Below are 23,241 nucleotides of genomic sequence, written 5' to 3' on the forward strand. Positions count from 1 at the left end.
CAGACTGCATTATTAAAAAATATATAGGCCAAGAAACATAAATGCAAGCAAAAAATGTTCCTGAGTTTAAAAGTAAAAATATGCATTATGTCTAAATGCAAGTTCATGCCCCTGAATAAAGTGGCCATACATATGTCATCGAGAGAACCAACAATGATTTTATATGACCCATGTTTGATAACTACAATAAAGTTTTGTAAAAAAATAAACTTCATTCTCAAGAAAGACACTAACTTACTTAGGAGTAAAAAGCACAATCTACTTTATACTCAAATGGTTCAGGAAAAATATGCAGGGAGAGAAAGCAGGAGAAAGAGAAAAGAGAGAAAAACATAATAATCAAACAAATTGGCAAAATGTAAACAATTGGTGAATCTAGTTAAAGGGAGCATGGGGGTTCCCTATAGTATTCATGCAAATGACATGACTTTGCAGAATTTTTACTTTTAGTTTCAAAGTATGTTTCAAATAATGTCAAATAAAATATCACAAAAAGATTGGGTTTCAATCATATTTCAGTTCTAAAATTTGTATAATAATATCCATCATCACCATCACTGTCATCACCATCATCAACACACATACCACAGTACCCAACCCAATGATATTGGTAGCATTTTTATTTCACAACTATAAGGATAATCATCCTTTGTAAAATTAAGATGGCACCATGCAAAATATAAATGATCAGCCCTTCCAGTGGGTGAGCAATTAGTGTACCTATATGTAAAATGAACACGTTGTAGGAAAGTACAAGTGATAATTGGGACATGTGAGAAAGAGATATACAGATGGTCTGTCTTAGCCTTATTTATAATTTGATTAAACATGAACTTCCATAGTCAACTGATATTATTGCATGGAAACTAAATTGGTGATATTTTCAAATTGAAGGCAATTAATAGATGCTGTCAAATAAATTTTCTAATACATACTCAGGTTGACACTTTGTGTATCCTGAAGGACCTGAACCACAGTTTCCAGACTGATCAGCCCTAGAATTAAGTCTAAGAAAACAGGCTTCAGTACCAAAACCCGTATCTGAAAGAAAAGCATAGTTAGGTCTTATTAAACTTCATATTCATTTTAAGTAATTAGGGAGTACATTTTGAACTTCCGAAATAGTTTAAAATGTATTTCACAAAATGAAATCATAATACAAAATTGTAAATAGATTAAATCTCAGAAACCCACCATTTAAATGTAATATTTTAAAAATTGAAGGTACCCTTGTCTAACATACAAATGCCTATTACAGAATTAGACATTATATGTTTTGCCTTCTAAATTTCCATGAGTCTATAAATAAGTATCTACAAGTCCACCACAGAGACTTTTTAAAAACAAATAATCATGCTTTTGTCAACAATTAATTTTTGAGTGAGTGTCTTTCCAAGTCAAACCCCTGAACTAATATCTTATATTTTTCATAATAATTTCCTCACACTAAAAACCCTGTTGTCTGTATTAGTCAAATGCTGCCAGAATGCCATATACCAGAAATGGATTGACTTTTATAAAGGGAATTTATTAAGTTACAAGTTTACAGTTCTAAGGCCATAAATATGTCCAAACTAAGGCATCCGGAGAAAGATACCTTGACATTGAAGAAAGGCTCATGCCTGTTACAGGGGAAGACAGGTGGCTGATCCCTGAGGCCCTTGCTTCCAGCGGCTTCCAGCTTCTGATTCCAGTGGCTTCCTCTCCAAGCATCTGAGGGCCCTCACTTAACTTCTCTGGGGCAAAACTCAAGAGTTTCATCTCTTACCTTAGCATCTCCCAGAGTCGGAGATTTCTTCTCTTCAAGAGGCTGTGTTCTGGTTTCGTATGGCTCTCTCAGGGCATCTCCTTGGACTTCTGGCATTTTCTGCATCTCCAAACGTCTGTGTCTGAACTTTCTCCAAAATGTTTTCCCTTTTAAAAGACTCCAGTAAACTAATTAAGACCCACCTTAATGGGAAAGATAACTTGACTCCAAAGAAAGGCCTATGTCTGTCACATGGGAAGGCAAATGGCTGAAATCCGCTGGTCCTTGTTTCTGGTTCTGTTGCTTCCAGCTTCTGATGCCAGTGGTTTCCAATCTAAGCCTTCACTTACATCCTCCAAGACATACTTTGGGTTCTGGCTTCCTTAGCATCTCATGGGAAGTCGCATGGTAACATCTGCTGGGCTCTGGTTGCTGTGTAGCTTCTGTCAGCTCTCTCAGCTCCTGGTGCTTCCAAACACTTGCATTTCTGTTGGGTCTGAAGCAACTGTTCCCCAGTATCTGCATCTGAGTTTTCTTCAAAATGTTTTCCCTTTTAAAGGACTCTAGTAAATGAATCAAGACCCATCTTGAATAAGTGGAGTCATATTACTATTTAATTCAAAAGACACACCCATAATGGGATGAGCCATATCTCCATGGAGTGATCTAATCAAAAGGTCACACCCACAATTGAGTGGGTCTATCTTCATAGAAAAAATCTAATCAAAGGTTTCCACCCTACAATACTGAATCAGGATTAAAGGAAATGGCTTTTCTGGGGGACACAGCACTTTTTCAAAGCAGCATAGTGTCATTCATGGTTATTTCTTATACTCAACATCTTTAGTACATATGCATAATCTGTTTGTTCTAGTTTGTAAGCTGCCAGAATGTGATGTACTAGGAACAGAATAGCTTTTAAAAAGGGGAATTTATTAAGTTGCAAGTTTATAGTTCCAAGGTCTTGAAAATGTCCAAATTAAGGTAAGACTATAAAAATGTCAAATTAAGGCATCCAAGGAAAGATACCTTGGTTCAAGAAGGCCAATGATGTTTGGGGTTTCTTTTTCAGCTGGAAAGACATATGGCAACGTCTGGTAGCTTTCTCTTCAGGCTTCTGCAATGGCTTTCCTGGGGGCATTTTCTTTCTTCATATCCAATGGTCTCTGGTCATGTGGGCTCTGTCAGTTCTGGTGGCTCTAGAGCTTTTTCCAAAATGGTTCCCTCTTAAAGGACTCCAGTAAGCAACCTCACCTTGAATGGATGGAAACACATCTCCATGGAAACCATCTAATCAAAAGTTACCACCCACAATTGGGTGGGTCACATCTCCACGGAAACAATCAGAAAGTTCTCACCCAGCTATAGTGAATGAAGATTAAAGGACATGGAATTTCGGGGGCATCTAATAGCTTCAAGCCCGAACATTGTTTCTGACAAGATCCTACCTGATAGAGATTTTCTCATCATCTCTATCAGTCACACTCAAATTGGAAGGCTAAGTCAAAAACTTCTGATAGGGAGATCAAACTACTATCCTGTATTGCTTAGAAAAGATGACACACATAAGAGAAGCCCAAGGGGATAAACCAGAATATCAGTTAGAATCCACAGATCCATGGTGGCTCAGCAGGCAGAGTTCTCGCCTGCCATGCCAGAGATCCAGATTCATTTCCCAGTACCTACCCATGCAAAGATAGAAAAACAAAAGCTCCACAGAGACAGTAATGAAGTGAAGATTAGCAGCTGATCCCCGACCCCTACCCCAGAGGTCACTTGCTAAACTGGTTATGGGGTAGAAATCAAAATTCTGTTTTTCTGCAGGGCATTGGACCATTGGATGATAGTTAAATATAAACAGATATTTAAGTTAAAGTCTTTATAATAATATTTAAACCACAGTTTCAAGAATCTCAGAGAATACCATGTTATTTTTAGAGTACTAAACTAAGAAAGTTTGTCAACCAAAAAGTCTACATTCATCAAAAGTCACCTTCAAAAATGAAGGAGGAATTCTGACATTCCAAGATAACATCAGAGAGAATTTATCCTTAGGACACCTACCTAGCAAGTAATATCAAAGTGAATTTTCATGCTGAAATGAAAGAACACTGGGCAGTAACACAAATCCACATAAAAAAGTAAAAATAAAGAGTGTTAGTTAAAGCAAGCACATAAGTAAATAGGATATATTTTATTGGATTTTTCTGTTTTAAAAGACAACTGCATAAGACAATTGCTGTCAAAATGCATTCATGGGCTTAAACAGACACTATTTATATGGCAAATAATAGAAGATAGGAGTCATGATATATAGAAGCAGTATTTTTGTTTTGCTTTTAAAATTGTTAGCATGAATTGAAACAAGGTCGTTTTAAGCTAAGATACAAATTGTAATTATGTAAAGGAAGCAAAATGAAATTAAAATATTGAACAATAAAATATTTACTAAGCACAAAGGAAGACATGATTGAAGAATAGTGGGACACATATAGAAACTATCTGGAAAATATATAGCAAAATGGCAGATGTAAATGCTAACCTATTAGTAATTATATTATTTATATAGATTAAAAACTTCAATCCAAATGAAGAGATTTGGAGAAATGGATTTTTAAAAATACATGATCCAATTAAATGATGTTTGCAATGAGCAAAATTTTGATGAAAAAACAAATAGGTTCAAAGGGCAAAGAAATACCATACAAGGGTAACCAAAAGAGAGCTGGAGGATATTTTAATATCCAAAAAGGAGACTAAGAGACAAAAATTATTAGAGACAAAAGGAACATTTCACAATGATAATGGATTCAATCCATCATGAAAATATAATAAATATAATATATAATAAATTAATAAATAAAAATATAATATAATAATTATAAAAATAAATTATAATAATTATAAACCCATATGCACCTAAGAACAGAGCCACAATATCCATTAAGCAAATACTAACAGAATTGAAGAAACAGGAAATTAAAATTAATAGTTGTTTTTGTCAATTTTAAATAATAGATAGAACATCTGGACAAAAGTACAGCAAGGAAATAAAAGTGTAGGTCAGCTACCTATTAGGTAGCTATAGAACTATCTACCCAACAACAGCAGAATGCATATTTTTCTCCAGCATAGAGAAATTTCCCACGGTAGACGAAGACCCGATAACTTTAAAAGGATTGAAATCATACAAAATATATTCTCTGCCCACAATGGAATGAAATAAGAAATCAATAATGGAAGAATATGTGGAAACTTCCAAAACACATGTAGCACTCCTATTTAACCAAGGTGCCAAAGAAAAGTCTCAAGAGAAATTATAAAATACTTTGAGACGAATGTAAGCGAAAATACACATTATGATCACAATTGTAGGATGCAACAAATTAGTGTTTAGAGAGCAAAATTTTAGCTGTAAATTCTTAAATTAAGAATGAAAAAAGATCTCAGAATGATAGCATAATCTTTCATATTAAACACTAAAAAAAAAAAAGAAACAACAAGCTAAACATAATTAAGCATTAGGAAGGTAGCAATAGAGATTAGAGCAAAGAATAATAATATAGAGAACAGAAAACAGAGAAAATCAATGAAACCAATAGTTGGTTTTTTCAAAAGACAAAGTTGACAAAACCTTATATATGTTAACCAGTAAAAAAATAGAGAAGAATCAAATTACTAAACTCCTGAATGAAAAGGAGACTGTTACTATTGATCTTATAGAAATACAAAAGATTTTTAGGGAAACTTTAATTCGTGTATAACATCAAATTAGATAAACTAAATGAAATGGAAACATTCCTACAAAGACACAAAGAACTATGTCTTTTTAGAAAAAGGAAATGTGAATATACTGATAAGAGGTAATAAATTAAATTACTAACAAGAACACTTTCCACAACTAAAAGTTCAGATATAGATAGATTTATTGGTAAATTCTACTAAAAATTCAGAGAAGAATTTTTTGGAAAAAAACCTCAATTGACTATCTTATAAGATTAGGGAAAATTTTCTGACTCACTTACTGAGGACTGGTACTTAAATGAACCAAATATATTAGAAGAAAACAAAACTCGAATCCAATATCCTTCAAGAATATAGATTTGAAAATCTTCAAGAAAATACCAGTAAGCCAGATCCAGCAACATGTGAAAGGGTTATACACCACAACTAAGTGAGAATTATTCCAGGAATGCAAGACTGGTTTAACACACAGAAATCAATCAGTGTAATTTACTATATCAATAAAAAATGCAATTATTTCACTATGTCAATAAAGACAAGCAGGATTTGAAAATATGGCATACTTTACTGATTTAAAGAAAAAAAAAACAACAAACAGAAATAGAAGGGAACTTCTTAACCTTATAACTAAAGTCCATGAAAAACAAACAGGTAACATCTTACTTAACTGTGAAAGACTATATGTTTGTCCCTTAAGTTAAAGAACAAGTCAAGATATCTGTCCTTGCTATGTCTATTTTACTAGCCAAGAAAAACAGCCAATAAAAGAATAGTTATCTATATTAGATTTAAAAAGTAAATTATCTCTGTTTTCATAGTAAGGTATTCTAGAAATAGAAATCATAAGAATACACTAAGAAAAACCAGTAGAACAGATAAATGTTTTCAACACAGTTGCAGAAGAGATTATACAAAATTAACTGATTTCTATACACTAGCAATGAATGATCTAAAATGAAAGAAAAAAATTCCATTTACAGTAGCACAAAAATAATATTTTTAAATATTTTGACAAAAGAAATGCAAAACTAATTCACTGAAAATTTTGACAACTCACACTCCTGATTTCTAAGCTTAATACACAGCTACAAAAGAGTGCTGTACTGGCATATGGACAGACATATTGATAAATGGTCTAGAATTCAAAGTCCAACAATAATCCTTTCATTTATGTTAAGTGATTTTCATCAAGGGTGTCTGGTAAATTAAATAACCATCTTTTCAACAAAGGATGCCTGGATAACTTGATATCCATATGGATGGAATGAAGTTGATATCTTCACACACTAAAGCAAATATTGACTCAAAATGGATCATGGACCTCAATATAAGAGCAAGAACTATAAAGCTCCTAAAAGAAAACAAAGGAAAAGGTATTAATGACCTTGGATTAGGTATTACTTTCTTAGATTGTAACCCAAATCACAAGCAATAAAAGAAAAAAAAAAGATAAATTTGACTTCATTATAAATGTAAAACTTTTGGTCTTCAAAGTACACCATCAGCCAGACTTTTCATAATTCTATCAGACAGAGTAGACACATTCATATGGAATATGATCAATGACCTTAACTTCCACCTCATGACACTACAAGAAGAAGAACAAAACAAAAATCAAAGTTTGCAGAAAGAGTAGAAAAATACGAGTTTTCTTTAATTAAAATGGGAACAGAGACACATTAAAGAAAATCAATGATATAAAAAGCTGGGGTTTTCTTGAGTGATGTCATCAATATGGCAACACAGGACATCCCTTGGAAAAGTGTCCCCCAGAAACAATTAATAAAAGGACAAATCCCACTTGCTTGGAACTTTGGAGAATGATAGAAACTGGAGAAGGACTCCACAAATACTGAATTGAAGAAAAATATAAAACACCAAAAGAAAGAATCTATGACTAGAATTGGCAGTCAGAAACCTTACTCTCCTTCAGTCCCACCAGGGTTAAGAGTCACACAGAATTAGAAAGGACTAGGAACCACCTGCCATTCACAGCAGTGAGTTAGAACCCCACGCATATTCCAGCACAGATACATATTCCAAGTCTGCAGAGACCCAGGGTGGAACACAAGTGGCCAGTGAGTATCACATACAAGAGGGCCCCATGTAATTAATAGAGACCATGAGAGAACAGTTCACAAGAGTTGCATGCACTCAACCCAGTCTCTGATTACCGGATCACCTAAACAACAACAAAAATGAACTTTTTAAAAACATTGACTCCATCTGGCTCCTAGAGATGGTATACTCTAATGGGTAAGTAATTGGAGGCAGAAAAGCCTCAAGGAAAAAAATAAAAGCAGTTGGGGAAACGGAATTGCTGTAACGCAGGACAGCCCCATGATATAAAAAGTATAATGAAAAGAGGGCATTAGGCAAGGGAGAGAAGTTAGACAGATAACGGGAACTGGGGAGTGGGAAGGAGATGCTGCAGAAAAACAAATGGAACACAGGAAGGAAGCTTTCTCCTGGAGGGAAACGATTTCACATAAAAGAGCAATCTTAAAAGTTGAAGCTCATGTCCAGTGCAAGAAACAAGTACAGAAGATATGAGAAAATGTGAGCAGCTAAACATGAGGTATTCTAAAGGGCCAATATAAATTGGACAGAGAATCAGAGAAGAACCTTAACAGACAGCCAATCTAGAACAAAACTCTAGGCAAGAGGGCCACTCTGACCTTCAAGTTAACACCATCAAATAATCAGCTGCCCTGCCTGAGCAGCGGCAGAAAATTACAAGCCATATTAAGAAACAGGAAGAAATGGCTCAAAATCAAGGCGACAAATGAAAATGTCAAAAGAGACACAGACTTTCAAATAACTTATCAAATAATTTCAAACGAATCTCCTAAATCAATTTGAGAAGATGAAGGAAAACATAGATAGAAATAAATTAAGGGTGGATATAGAAAACAATGTGTGAACAAAAAATGAAGAATTAGAAAGTTTAAAAAAGAAACATAACTAATTATGGGAATGAAAGGAGCAAAAATACACTCGGAGGCCTAAAACAGCAGATATGAATAGGCAGAAAAAAGACTAGATGAACTAGAATAAAGGGGACTAGAAATCATACAGTCAGAAGAACAGATGGAGAAAAAGAACAGAAAAAACTTGAGCAGAGTCTAAGGGAAATTAGTGACGATATCTAAGTGAACCAACATATGGATCATGGGTATCCCAGAGGAGAAGAGAAGAGAAAAGGTGCCGGAAAAATATATGAGGATATAATGGCCAAAAATTTTCCAACTCTTATGAAAGCTATAAATATACACGTCCAAAGACTGCAACATGTGCCAAACAGAATAAATCCTAAGAGACCAACTCTGAGACACACACTGATCACAACGTCAGCCACTAAAGAAAGAATTCTGAAAGCAGTAAGAGAAAATTGATTAATCACATACAAGGGATACTCAATAAGATTATTTGCCGATTTTTCATAAAAAACCATGGGGTGAGAAGGCAGTGATAGGATGTATTTAAGGTACTGAAAGAGAAAAACTGCCAGCTAAAAATTCTTTATCTAGCAAAACTGTCCTTCAAGTTTAAGGTAGAGTTTAAAACATTCAAGATAAACAGAAACAGAAAGTTTGTCACCAAAGAATATCTCCTACAAGAATTGCTGAAGAGAGTTCTTCAGGCTAAAAGGAAAAAGTGACTTGGACAATGTGAAGTAGTGAAGATCTTTAGTAAAGGCAAGAAAATAAATGAGTAAATTCAAAATCCAATACTATTATATCCCCATATATAACTCTACCCTTTAATTCCAATAAGAGTTAGAATACAATTGAATAATAAAGTCACATTTCCTGATAGTGAGCACACAAAATATAAAAGGTAATGTGGGGCCAAAAGTAACATATAAAGGGAAAATGGACAGATATAGGAAAAGAGAATGTGTACGCTATTCAAACTAGCTGCTATCTTTTCAAATGAGTAGATTATAGATGTTGGTTGTATGATACAAACTCCAGGATAACCACAAAAATGTATTTTTAAAATATACAAAAACAGGAATGAGAAGGGGATCCATCAAATACATCACAAAAGGTCAACTATACAGAAAGGGAAACAAAGGAAAAGAGAGACAAAAATTACATAAGCCATAAAAACCAAAGGATGAAATGGCTGAAGTAAGTATTCTTTAAAGTAATAACACTGAATGTTAATGGATTAACTTCCCAGTTAAAAGGCACAGATTGGCAGAATGGATAAAAAGTCATGATCCAACTACGTGTTGTTTACCAGAGACTCACCTTATACTCACAGACACAAACAGGTTTATAGTAATAGGATGGAAAAAGATAATTGGTGCGAATAGTCAAAGTTGTTACAAGGGACAAAGAAGGACACTCTGTATTAATAAAAGGGTTGATTCACCAAGAAGAAATAATAATCTTAAACATTTATACACCTAAGCATACTGCCCCAACATACCTTTCTCTAAGGGCAGAAAGGATTGGGAGGAAGGCATGGGAGAAAGGATAGACATACAGTTCAATGGAATAGAATAGAGTTCAAAATCAGACCCACAAAAATAGGCTTTATTTATTCTCAACAAAGGCACAAATGTAATTTCATGGGAAAAGTATAGTGATGAAGGAAATTTGAATATCTATATGCTAAAAGGTAAACTCTCTTCTTTACCTTGATTCCTACACAAAATTAACCAAAAATCAGTGGCCAACAAGTAAAATCTAGAGTCATTAGAGGACTAGAAGAAAACACAGAAACATAAAGGCACTTTTGTGAACTTTGGTTAGATCATTTTTTTTTCTTATGTATGACCCTGAAAGCATGATCTATGTTACATTATTTCAAAACTGTAGAGACAGAAAATGGCCCAATGGCAGGACAAGGAGTCAGCCGGGAGTGGGGCTGACTGGAAAGGAACACATGCGAGTAATCTGGGATAATGGAATTACTACCTTGATTTAGGTGGTGATTAGGTTATAGGACTATCAAATGTACACAAATGAATTTTACTAGATAAAAAATCACAGCTTAATAAAATAAATGAAAAAAAAACAAATGATGCCATTTTATAGAAAGGTAGATTTTACAGAATCTGGAATCAACAATCTGTAATGAATATAGAAAAATAAAAAAATTTTTTGAAAGCCTGAAAGGATACTCAAATAAATACAGATATAGAAAGTTAATCCAAAGAACAACTCAATATTATATGGATATCGATTCAATTAAAATTAATATATGTACTCATTAATCTGGTTCTTAAATTCATATGGAAAGGCAGAGAGCCATGGCAAGACATGTGAAGAAGGTGGAAAAATCTGAATTGAACTGTATTTAATATATTAAAATAATCATAAAGTTTTAAATGTGATAACAGTATGATTAGTATGATGACAATAATCATTAGGACAATGACTAAGAAAAAAGAATAGAAAATTGATAAACGCATATTTAGGTTTAAACGAGCAATAAAAAAATAAAGAAATAAAAATATCTCAGTATACAACAGATACACTGTTGTGTGTGTATATATATTTTTATATTTATATACATATAAATTTATATACATATAAAATGGACACTGCAGTCCATTTCTGGAGTATTAATAATTTTGTGCAGGTACAGTTTATATCCATATTAATATTACATTGAATGTACATCAAACAACACACACATGCACAAACACATAAACTCACATATACATACACACATATACACACACAGAGTTCCAGATAGAATAAAGGCTTGCATGTAAGGACCCGTTTTTTTGAAATTATAGTTGAAAGTATGGGATAGTAACAAGCCCTTATTTCTGAAAGGAATCTCTAAATATAAAATTAAAAATATAACTTCCATTAATAAAAATGCACCAAAAGAAAGTAAAAGGACACCATGGGTGGTGGAAGTTGAATATTGCACATAAAAGCAACAGGGGAACAGAATCCCTATTATATAGAGAATTTTATTAAATAAATAAGAAAAAAAGGCAAAAGCATGAAAGTCACATTCAGAGAGAAGGAAAATTTCATCATTTCTAAAACATAACAGATATTTACCCTTATTCGTAATTATATAAATGCAATACAGGAGCATAGCAACATGCTTTTTTACCCATTACTGGTATATCTAAGAATTATGATAATAAAAGGTGAGGATTATATGAATCAAGAGTAACTAATATACCCCGCTAGTAATAGTGTGAGTGAACAAAAAGTACTTTGGGTAAACATTCAAAATTAATTTTTAACGCTGAACTCTCTTGCACAACTACTTTTCAAAATTTACCAAACTATATACAGGGAAAATACTTGTATAGTACATAACATACTTTTAGAATTAAATAAAAATTAAAAACTGAGAATATTGATGTAATCGGTATCCATATTAAGAAACAAAATTGATGACTTTCCCCAAGTCCTATCCATGCTGCCTTGCAATGATCACTTTCAGATCTGTTACACATCAAATTATTTCTTTATTGCTATTGCTTGCTTTTTTAAATCATATAGTCAGAGCTGTTATAATTGGAGATTTCCCCATTTGATTCTGCTATTTTGTTTCATGGATTTAAAGTTATCTTATTGATTGCTTAAGGATTAAAAGCTATTCCGTCTCTTTTATTCATTGACTACTTTATCATGAATTGTTATTTATTGATAGCAATGCTTCTGACTTCAGAGTCTGCTCTCTGCTATCAATTTAGTTACATCTACTTATTGTAGTTAATATATGCATGGCATATTCTTTCCACTTTCTTACATTCAAGTTGTTTTTTTTACCCAAATTTCAACGCACAATGCAAAAGCAGAATTCAGATAAGGTTTGTTTTATAAAGCCAATCTCATCTTCTTATAATGTTTTCTAGAGTTGGATTTACATGAAGAATTTTGGTATTATTTTTCTACTTGTCCCATTATGTTCCTTATTCAAACTTTTTGTCTTCATTTTGATTAAGAAATTATTTTATCCAATTACATTCTAATATCTTTACATACACTATACTTTTTTCACACACAAATACTTTTAATACCATATTAAAAGTTCTCCTATGATCACAGTATCCATCTCAAACATTTTTAATTGTAAAATATAACACATATACAAATCAATAAAAGGAAAAAGCAATAATTTTCAAAGCACACTTCAACAAATAGTTTCAGAACAGATCCCAGAGTCTGTCATGGGCTACCATTCCATCATCTCAGATTTTTCCTTTTAGCTGCTCCAAAACACAGGAGGCTAGAAGGAATATTAATACAGTGATTCAGCAGCCATATTCATTTGTTAAATCCCATTTTCTCTGTTAAACTTTTTCCTTCTTCTTTAATCCTTCTCCCAATCTACAGGGATCTTCGGTCACTGCCCATTCTGACATTTTCATGTCGACAATGTGTGTCCACACAAAAGGGCCAGGGGATGTAATTGACTGATAATCCTGGAGAGGCTGGTCCCTCTGGATTTCAGGATTTATATGACCTAGGAACCCTCTTCTTGGCTCTCCATATGCCCCTATTATCTGCCACTTCCTTTGTGACCAAGACACATGATCCTGTCTGCTTCAAAATAACATCTCATACACCTTAAAATTAGTATTCTAGAATTTTTCTGTAAACAGGGTTTCTAGTATAAATCATCAAGTTCGTAAAACCCTATCTAGATGTGGATTTCAAAATGAGGTTGCATTGGTTATTTTCCCATATTATCTGGGGGGGAAATGCTGACTCATTTTTTGTACAAACAGGGTGACATTCACAACAGTGGGAGTCAGACAGATGAAAAAGACTGTGCAAAGCCTATCACTAACTGTAGCAGAAGTTATTAATCATATAACTCATCTTCGATAAAAACTTAGTGTTAGCACGTTGGCCCAAGTGGTAATGGATACCTTCACGGCCTTAGATTTCTTACTACCTAGTCAGGTAGGATCTGTGCTGTTGCTTCTATTTCCCGATGCTCTTGGATAAATAAAACAGGACAAGTGGAATAGGCTATACATTGGTCTAAGGAAAAAGCTACTTGGCTTTCTTAAGTGGATCCTTGGGTGTGGGGGAATTATTTGAAGTTTTTCGTTTGGGTTCCTGGGGACCTTTGCTCAGAGATACCCTAATAGAAGCACTTATTATCTTTTAAGTCATAAAACTCATAATATTCCTTATTCATTTCTGGTCTCTTAAGTCTCAAATGCCACTGTGTAGGCACTAAGTAAACAAATGATACAACAGATTTCAGAAACAATGATATTGAAATAATGTCTCAAAGCCTTGAAATGTGCGCTACCAAGCTGTAGGTGATTCATAAGACACGGAAAACAATTAGTGGTAAATGAGAGAGTACTCAATATCTTTGGCCAGCTCCGCATAACTGAGGGGATGACTAAAAAGGGGGAATTGATATTGATAAATATAGCGAAAAATAGCTCCTGGATGTTCTCAGAATCAACATAAAAGTTAAATTCCCCAAAGCAGCAGAAAATTATATGACTAACATCCTGGTCAGAAAGTCCCTCCTCCCAAGACGCTAGACCCCTTAATCCAATTAAGCCTTTGTTTAAATACATCTGGCCCAATTAAAAGTAAGGCCTCTTTTACACATAACCGACTAGTTTAAGACTAAGGATCTCTGCTCCAATCATCAGAACCTAACTCACATCCTTCTTTCTGTTTATAAAAACTGTTTGCGGACTTCCTGGAAGATGGCGGCTCAGTAAGACGCACGGATCTTAGTTTCTTCCCCAGGACAGCTACTAGGGGAGTAGAAACGATACAGAAAGCGCCCAAAGCCACAACAGAGATAAAAAAGACAGTGTACCCCATCCTGGAACGGCTGGCTGGCTGAGAGAAGCAGCTCGGGTGAGATCACCGAGGCGCGCGGGCCTCACCGGGCGGGGCGGGAAGCGGCCGGAGTTACTCCCTTCCCCCTTCCCGGGCCGGCTGGGAGAATTGGAGAGGTGGTCCCCTGAAACAAAGACGGCTGGCGCCCACACCACGCGCAGCCCCCCGGACCAACTGAGAGAATTGGATCGGAAACCCCCAGGCCGCGGAGAACGGTGACGGGTGGGGGAGGCCCCTTCAAAACCCGTGACTCCCGGGGAACGTGCACTCTCTCGGGCGGGCCGCTGCCGCTGGCGCCCTCCTGCCACGCTTGTCACCCAGGGCCGACTAGGAAATTCAGAGGGGCTCTTTCCCGGGCTGCGGCAACCAGCAACCCTCCCTGCGTTCGGACCCCGGGCCGGCTCAAGCTGCTTCGGCAAGCGAACCCCCCGGATGGCGAGAGTTTTCCAAAGTTTAAGGTCCCACAGCACCTTTTACTGGTGGGATCCGCAGACAAACGTGTGCCACGAGCGCCACCTACTGGGCAGGATAAGAAAAACAGAACCGAGAGATTTCACAGGAAAATCTTCCAAACTTTTGGATCCAATACCCAGGGAAATCTGTCTAAATGTGCAGACGCCAACAGAAGATAACCGATCACGCTCAAATAATTGAAAATATGGCCCAGTCAAAGGAACAAACCAATAGTTCAAATGAGATACAGGAGCTGAGACAACTAATGCTAAATATACGAACAGAAATGGAAAACCTCTTCAAAAACGAAATCGATAAATTGAGGGAGGACATGAAGAAGACATGGGCTGAACATAAAGAAGAAATAGAAAAACTGAAAAAACAAATCACAGAACTTATGGAAGTGAAGGACAAAGTAGAAAAGATAGAAAAAACAATGGATACCTACAATGATAGATTCAAAGAGACAGAAGATAGAATTAGTGATTTGGAGGATGGAACATCTGAATTCCAAAAACAAACAGAAACTATCCGGAAAAGAATGGAAAAATTTGAACAGGGTATCAGGGAACTCAAGGACAATATGAACCGCACAAATATACGTGTTGTGGGTGTCCCAGAAGGAGAAGAGAAGGGAAAAGGAGGAGAAAAACTAATGGAAGAAATTATCACTGAAAATTTCCCAACTCTTATGAAAGACCTAAAATTACAGATCCAAGAAGTGCAGCACACCCCAAAGAGATTAGACCCAAATAGGCGTTCCCCCAGACACTTACTAGTTAGAATGTCAGAGGTCAAAGAGAAAGAGAGGATCTTGAAAGCAGCAAGAGAGAAGCAATCCATCACATACAAGGGAAACCCAATAAGACTATGTGTAGATTTCTCAGCAGAAACCATGGAAGCTAGAAGACAGTGGGATGATATATTTAAGTTACTAAAAGAGAAAAAACTGCCAACCAAGACTCCTATATCCAGCAAAATTGTCCTTCAAAAATGAGGGAGAAATTAAAACATTCTCAGACAAAAAGTCACTGAGAGAATTTGTGACCAAGAGACCAGCTCTGCAAGAAATACTAAAGGGAGCACTAGAGTCAGATACAAAAAGACAGAAGAGAGAGACATGGAGAAGAGTGTAGAAAGAAGGAAAGTCAGATATGATATATGTAATACAAAAGGCAAAATGGCAGAGAAAAATATTATCCAAACAGTAATAACTCTAAATGTGAATGGACTGAATTCCCCAATCAAAAGACATAGACTGGCAGAATGGATTAAAAAACAGGATCCTTCTATATGCTGTCTACAGGAAACACAGGAAATAGAGAATCTGAATATTACTATAAATGAGCTAGACTTAACAGACATTTATAGGACATTACATCCCACAACAGCAGAATATACCTTTTTCTCAAGTGCTCATGGATCATTCTCAAAGATAGAACATATGCTGGGTCACAAAGCAAGTCTTAACAAATTTAAAAAGATTGAAATCATACACAACACTTTCTCGGATCATAAAGGAATGAAGTTGGAAATCAATAATAGGCGGAGTGCCAGAAAATTCACAAATACGTGGAGGCTCAACAACACACTCTTAAACAACGAGTGGGTCAAAGAAGAAATTGCAAGAGAAATTAGTAAATACCTCGAGGCAAATGAAAATGAAAACACAACATATCAAAACTTATGGGATGTAGCAAAGGCAGTGCTAAGAGGGAAATTTATTGCCCTCAATGCCTATATCAGAAAAGAAGAAAAGGCAAAAATGCAGGAATTAACTGTTCAATTGGAAGAACTGGAGAAAGAACAGCAAACTAATCCCAAAGCAAGCAAAAGGAAAGAAATAACAAAGATCAGAGCAGAAATAAATGAAATTGAAAATATGAAAACAGTAGAGAAAATCAATAAGACCAGAAGTTGGTTCTATGAGAAAATCAATAAGATTGATGGGCCCCTATCAAGATTGACAAAAAGAAGAAGAGAGAGGATGCAAATAAATAAGATCAGAAATGGAAGAGGAGACATAACTACTGACCTCACAGAAATAAAGGAGGTAATAACAGGATACTATGAACAACTTTACGCTAATAAATACAACAATTTAGATGAAATGGACGGGTTCCTGGAAAGACATGAACAACCAACTTTGACTCAAGAAGAAATAGACGACCTCAACAAACCAATCACAAGTAAAGAGATTGAATTAGTTATTCAAAAGCTCCCTAAAAAGAAAAGTCCAGGACCAGACGGCTTCACATGTGAATTCTATCAAACATTCCAGAAAGAATTAGTACCTACTCTCCTCAAACTCTTCAACATAATCGAAGTGGAGGGAAAACTACCTAATTCATTCTATGAAGCCAACATCACCCTCATACCAAAACCAGGCAAAGATATTACAAAAAAAGAAAACTACAGACCAATCTCTCTAATGAATACAGATGCAAAAATCCTCAATAAAATTCTAGCAAATCGTATCCAACAACACATTAAAAGAATTATACATCATGACCAAGTAGGATTCATCCCAGGTATGCAAGGATGGTTCAACATAAGAAAATCAATTAATGTAATACACCATATCAACAAATCAAAGCAGAAAAATCACATGATCATCTCAATTGATGCAGAGAAGGCATTTGACAAGATTCAACATCCTTTCCTGTTGAAAACACTTCAAAAGATAGGAATACAAGGGAACTTCCTTAAAATGATAGAGGGAATATATGAAAAACCCACAGCTAATATCATCCTCAATGGGGAAAAATTGAAAACTTTCCCCCTAAGATCAGGAACAAGACAAGGATGTCCACTATCACCACTATTATTCAACATTGTGTTGGAGGTTCTAGCCAGAGCAATTAGACAAGAAAAAGAAATACAAGGCGTCAAAATTGGAAAGGAAGAAGTAAAACTATCACTGTTTGCAGACGATATGATACTATACGTCGAAAACCCAGAAAAATCCACAACAAAATTACTAGAGCTAATAAATGAGTACAGCAAAGTAGCAGGTTACAAGATCAACATTCAAAAATCTGTAGCATTTCTATACACTAGTAATGAACAAACTGAGGGGGAAATCAAGAAACAAATCCCATTTACAATTGCAACTAAAAGAATAAAATACCTAGGAATAAATTTAACAAAAGAGACAAAAAACCTATATAAAGAAAACTACAAAAAACTGCTAAAAGAAATCACAGAAGACCTAAATAGATGGAAGGGCATACCGTGTTCATGGATTGGAAGACTAAATATAGTTAAGATGTCAATCCTACCTAAATTGATTTACAGATTCAATGCAATACCAATCAAAATCCCTACAACTTATTTTTCAGAAATAGAAAAACCAATAAGCAAATTTATCTGGAAGGGCAGGGTGCCCCGAATTGCTAAAAGCATCTTGAGGAAAAAAAACGAAGCTGGAGGTCTCGCGCTGCCTGACTTTAAGGCATATTATGAAGCCACAGTGGTCAAAACAGCATGGTATTGGCATAAAGATAGATATATCGACCAATGGAATCGAATAGAGTGCTCAGATATAGACCCTCTCATCTATGGACATTTGATCTTTGATAAGGCAGTCAAGCCAACTCACCTGGGACAGAACAGTCTCTTCAATAAATGGTGCCTAGAGAACTGGATATCCATATGCAAAAGATTGAAAGAAGACCCATCTCTCACACCCTATACAAAAGTTAACTCAAAATGGATCAAAGATCTAAACATTAGGTCTAAGACCATAAAACAGATAGAGGAAAATGTTGGGAGATATCTTATGGATCTTACAACTGGAGGCGGTTTTATGGACCTTAAACCTAAAGCAAGAGCACTGAAGAAGGAAATAAATAAATGGGAACTCCTCAAAATTAAACACTTTTGTGCATCAAAGAACTTCATCAAGAAAGTAGAAAGACAGCCTTCACAATGGGAGACAATATTTGGAAATGATATATCAGACAAAGGTCTAGTATCCAGAATTCATAAAGAGACTGTTCATCTCAACAACAAAAAGACAGCCAACCCAATTACAAAATGGGAAAAAGACTTGAACAGACACCTCTCAGAGGAGGAAATACAAATGGCCAAAAGGCACATGAAGAGATGCTCAATGTCCCTGGCCATTAGAGAAATGCAAATCAAAACCACAATGAGATATCATCTCACACCCACCAGAATGGCCATTATCAACAAAACAGAAAATGACAAGTGCTGGAGAGGATGCGGAGAAAGAGGCACACTTATCCACTGTTGGTGGGAATGTCAAATGGTGCAACCACTGTGGAAGGCAGTTTGGCAGTTCCTCAAAAAGCTGAATATAGAATTGCCATACGACCCAGCAATACCATTGCTGGGAATATACTCAGAGGACTTAAGGGCAAAGACACAAACGGACATTTGCACACCAATGTTTATAGCAGCGTTATTTACAATTGCAAAGAGATGGAAACAGCCGAAATCTCCATCAACAGAAGAGTGGCTAAACAAACTGTGGTATATACATACGATGGAATACTATGCAGCTTTAAGACAGGATAAACTTATGAAGCATGTAATAACATGATGGACCTAGAGAACATTATGCTGAGTGAGTCTAGCCAAAAACTAAAGGACAAATACTGTATGGTCCCACTGATGTGAACAGACATTCGAGAATAAATTTGGAATATGTCCTTGATAACAGAGTCCAGCAGGAGGTAGAAACAGGGTAAGATAATGGCCAATTGGAGTTGAAGGGATACAGACGGTGTAACAGGACTAGATACAAAAACTCAAAAATGGACAGCACAATAATACCTAATCGTAAAGTAATCTTGTTAAAACACTGAATGAAGCTGCATCTGAGCTATAGGTTTTTGTTTTGTTTTGTTTTGTTTTGATTTTACTATTATTACTTTTATTTTTTTCTCTATACTAACATTCTATATCTTTTTCAGTTATGTTGCTAGTTCTTCTAAACCAATGCATATGTACTAAGAAATGATGATCATGCATCTATGTGATGATGTTAAGAATTAATGATTGCATATGTAGAATGGTATGATCTCTAAATGTTGGGTTAATTTCTTTTTTTCCATTAATTAAAAAAAAAAGATAAGGGATAATTGGAGCTGAAGGGATACAGACTGTACAACGGGACTGGATATAAAAACTCAGAAATGGACAGCACAATACTACCCAATTGTAATGCAATTATGTTAAAATAGTGAATGAAGCTGCATGTGAGGTATAGGTTTTTTTTGTTTTTTTTTTTCTTTCTATTATTGTTTTAATTCTTATTCTGTTGTCTTTTTATTTCTTTCTCTAAATCGATGCAAATGTACTAAGAAATGATGAATATGCAACTATGTGATGTTATTAAGAATTACTGATTGTACATGTAGATTGGAATGATTTCTAATTGTTTTGTTAATTCTTTTTTTAATTAATAAAAAAAAAAAAGAATTATACAAAAAAAAAAAAAAAAAAAACTGTTTGCAAGCCTCTAGTGTCAACGCTGGTTTTGCTCTTACACATGACTGGGTTTCTCTGCTGCAGCAATTTTGGCATCCTGAAAATAATGCTGTGAATTGCAGCTCAACTCTGATTTGACTTTCAACAGTGGCAATTTGTTAAAATTCAAAGATTTTAAATTATGGCAAGTTTGCTAAACAGATCAGAGCCTTCTTCATTTAAATATTTACTTTAATGAAATTACAAAGGCATATTTTCTAATGTTGAACCATCCATGATTGATTAGTCAGTTAATTATAGCTAGATTTGATTTATACTCCAAGTTTTATATATACCTTTTTTTTTTTTAAACGAGACAACTGATAAAAACTGTTCTATTCTCCAGGTCCCTTTTGGCTGTTAGCGTTCTGATAAAGCTGAGAAAATAGCTGATTAATTTTAATCTGTATGTTTTAATAAGTTCTTCATAAAAAATAGACATTCTCTGTTCCTTTTAGATGTCTTCAGATTCAACAGTAAATCATTCAAGTGTAATGGAATTCCCATGTGTAGATATTTGATGCCTGTTCATTTTTCCCTGTGTTTACTGATCATATGAAAAGCAAAAACGTGATTATATATTATTTAAACTATATATATTTACTTGTGTTTTTCTGAATGTGTCTTAAAGTATTCCTATAATTTTATGTGGCCTTTTTAAGATTTTTTTTCTTCATTTTTTAGACTCAACAATGACCTTCAATAATTTCTCCTTGCTTTATTCTTCTGTCTTTTGGTTAAAATTTTTTGGGGGGTCGGGGCTTCATTCACAATCATTCTTTGGAAAGTAAAATATATCAGTTCATATATGCATTTTTATTTACTTCTTTTTTTTAAACATCTCTTTTTAGGATTGATGCAGAATTTCTCAATTCAAATTGCTTGCTTGACTTAAGTTCTATCTTTTTGGCAATTTAGTCAATATTTTAATTTATTTTGAAACTTTCAGCATCTTTCAATTAAAGACTTCTTTTTTTTCTCCTCATCCTTCTTTTTATTTTTCTTCCTGCCCTCTTTTCTTCCTTCCCTTTCTTTCTTCATTTTCATTGTTTACATGATATAATTGGGCATCCATATCATCTTCACCAGGAAAGAAGTTTCCCTTTATGTACATTTTCTTCTTGTCTTTTTTATGGCATTCTTCTAACCATCCATCCTTCTTGATTATATGCTCATTTTGATGGGTGACAGTAACTTTGAGATTCTGTTCACAGAGAAACAGAGTTCGAGTTGCCACTTGTTCAAATTTAGAGATGGTTGATCATTTGTTTGCTTTTATTGCAATCTTAAATATTTCCTCTCTCAGTTGCTCTTGATTTTCTAATAAAGGTGTGAAATATTGGTGTCATTGAGCTGTTTTCCTCTTGTTCAGAACAAACGTTACATACATCTTGTATCATGGTTTTTCTTTCTGTTTTCAACTTCAGAGCCTGCCATCTTTAAATGATATAATAGTTTCTGGATTTTCATGAATCTTATTTGAGATTTTGAAGAGATCTCCAGGCAGTTTCCAAGTGTGAGTACGTGCATATGTGTTATGTTTCTGTATCTATAAATTTTATTCATCGGCCTACTTACATCTATGATAATTTTAATGTTCATAGTCATATTTATTTATTCTATATTTACCACAAATTTGTGGTTATGGAGTAAGACAAGGGAAGTGTCAGTTGTGTTCATTCTATCTTCTTTATCTTGAATACAGAATATCCATAGACTTTGAACATTATTGTTTAATATTCTATGGAAATAATTCAGAATTTTAATTCCAAGTTATGTGCTTTAATGTGCTTTATTTCATTATGGTAGTCCTCATAGCACTCTACAATCCACTAGAATATTAATATTAAAATCCCATTATTAGAAAATCACAAACTTATTCTGACATCTATTTCTTCACAGAAAATACATATGAAAAAACAAATTATAATAAATACCTTCACCAAATGTTTCCGTACATTGTTTTATCCCACTGACACATTTTCCTTCCACACAGAGCCATTGGTTCTGCCCACATGGGTGACCATTCTGCACAAAAAAATCGTCTTGACATGATGCGGATGTTCCATTGCAATATTCAGTGAGGTCACATTCATCAACGGGGCTCCTACATTCTTCTCCTTTTGCCTTATACTGATTGGGTGGAGTAAATGATATTAAGTAAAGCAGAATGTGAAAACAGAAGCACTATAAAGAATGATCATTATACTTATGTGGATAAAATGAAAGCAAAATAGGGCAGGAGGGCGGGCCACGGTGGCTCAGCAGGTAACAGTGCTTGCCTGCCATGCCCGAGGACCCGGGTTCGATTCCTCGTGCCTGCCCATGTAAAAAAATAAAATAAAATAAAAAATAGGGCAGGCCACGGTGACTCAATAGGCAGAGTCCTCGCCTGCCATGCCGGAGACCAAGGTTCAATTCCCGGTGACGGCCCAACAAAAAAACAAAATAGCTCTTACAACACATTCCTCACAGCAGTCGCCTGTAATGCAATTTGACCCAGGTTTCATTTTACATGTCTCGTTATTACAGCATTTTCCTTCTGCGGTTTCACAATTCTGAAAGGGAAATAAATCAAATACTCTGAAGTATCTTCCAATTTTTATTTTCCTTGAATAGATATTTTAGTGACAGCATATTATATAATATACAGATAGTTGCTTAACTGATATGTTAGCAAATAACAACAAAAAACAATTAAATCAATTATTCATTCATTTATTTAACAGGGATTTACTGATTGCCTATTATGGGCTAAACTGTGTGTTCTTTACAACCCTAGAGGTGATTTGGTTATAAAGGTGGTAAGATTTTCTGAAGACCTGAATTCCACCACAGCCAAGACATCAAGAATATCTCCAGCTTTTGCAGATGAAGAGATAGTTAAATATGATACATGAAATAAAGAGAAGTTATGATTTACTTTTCATGATAGCTAGCCATTTCATTCTAATGACTAGTTCTTACTCAACTATAGTTCTTACTCAACTA

The 23,241-nt window shown here is 34.8% G+C and overlaps 1 protein-coding gene across 3 annotated transcripts in view; it reads right to left on the minus strand.

Annotated features, from left to right (window-relative positions):
- Positions 1-23,241, minus strand: part of ADAM2 (ADAM metallopeptidase domain 2) — a 110,537-nt gene that overhangs the window by 20,988 nt on the left and 66,308 nt on the right. For all 3 annotated transcript variants that reach the window (XM_077152557.1, XM_077152558.1, XM_077152556.1), the window contains exons 13-15: positions 22,710-22,808; positions 22,188-22,383; positions 936-1,041 (exon numbers count right to left, since the gene is read on the minus strand). In XM_077152557.1, the coding sequence (XP_077008672.1) occupies positions 936-1,041; positions 22,188-22,383; positions 22,710-22,808 (401 nt within the window). The remainder of the gene's footprint in view (positions 1-935; positions 1,042-22,187; positions 22,384-22,709; positions 22,809-23,241) is intronic.

This window comes from Tamandua tetradactyla, chromosome 3 (genome assembly GCF_023851605.1).
Source record: "Tamandua tetradactyla isolate mTamTet1 chromosome 3, mTamTet1.pri, whole genome shotgun sequence".
In the NCBI taxonomy this organism is placed as follows: Eukaryota; Metazoa; Chordata; class Mammalia; order Pilosa; family Myrmecophagidae; genus Tamandua; species Tamandua tetradactyla.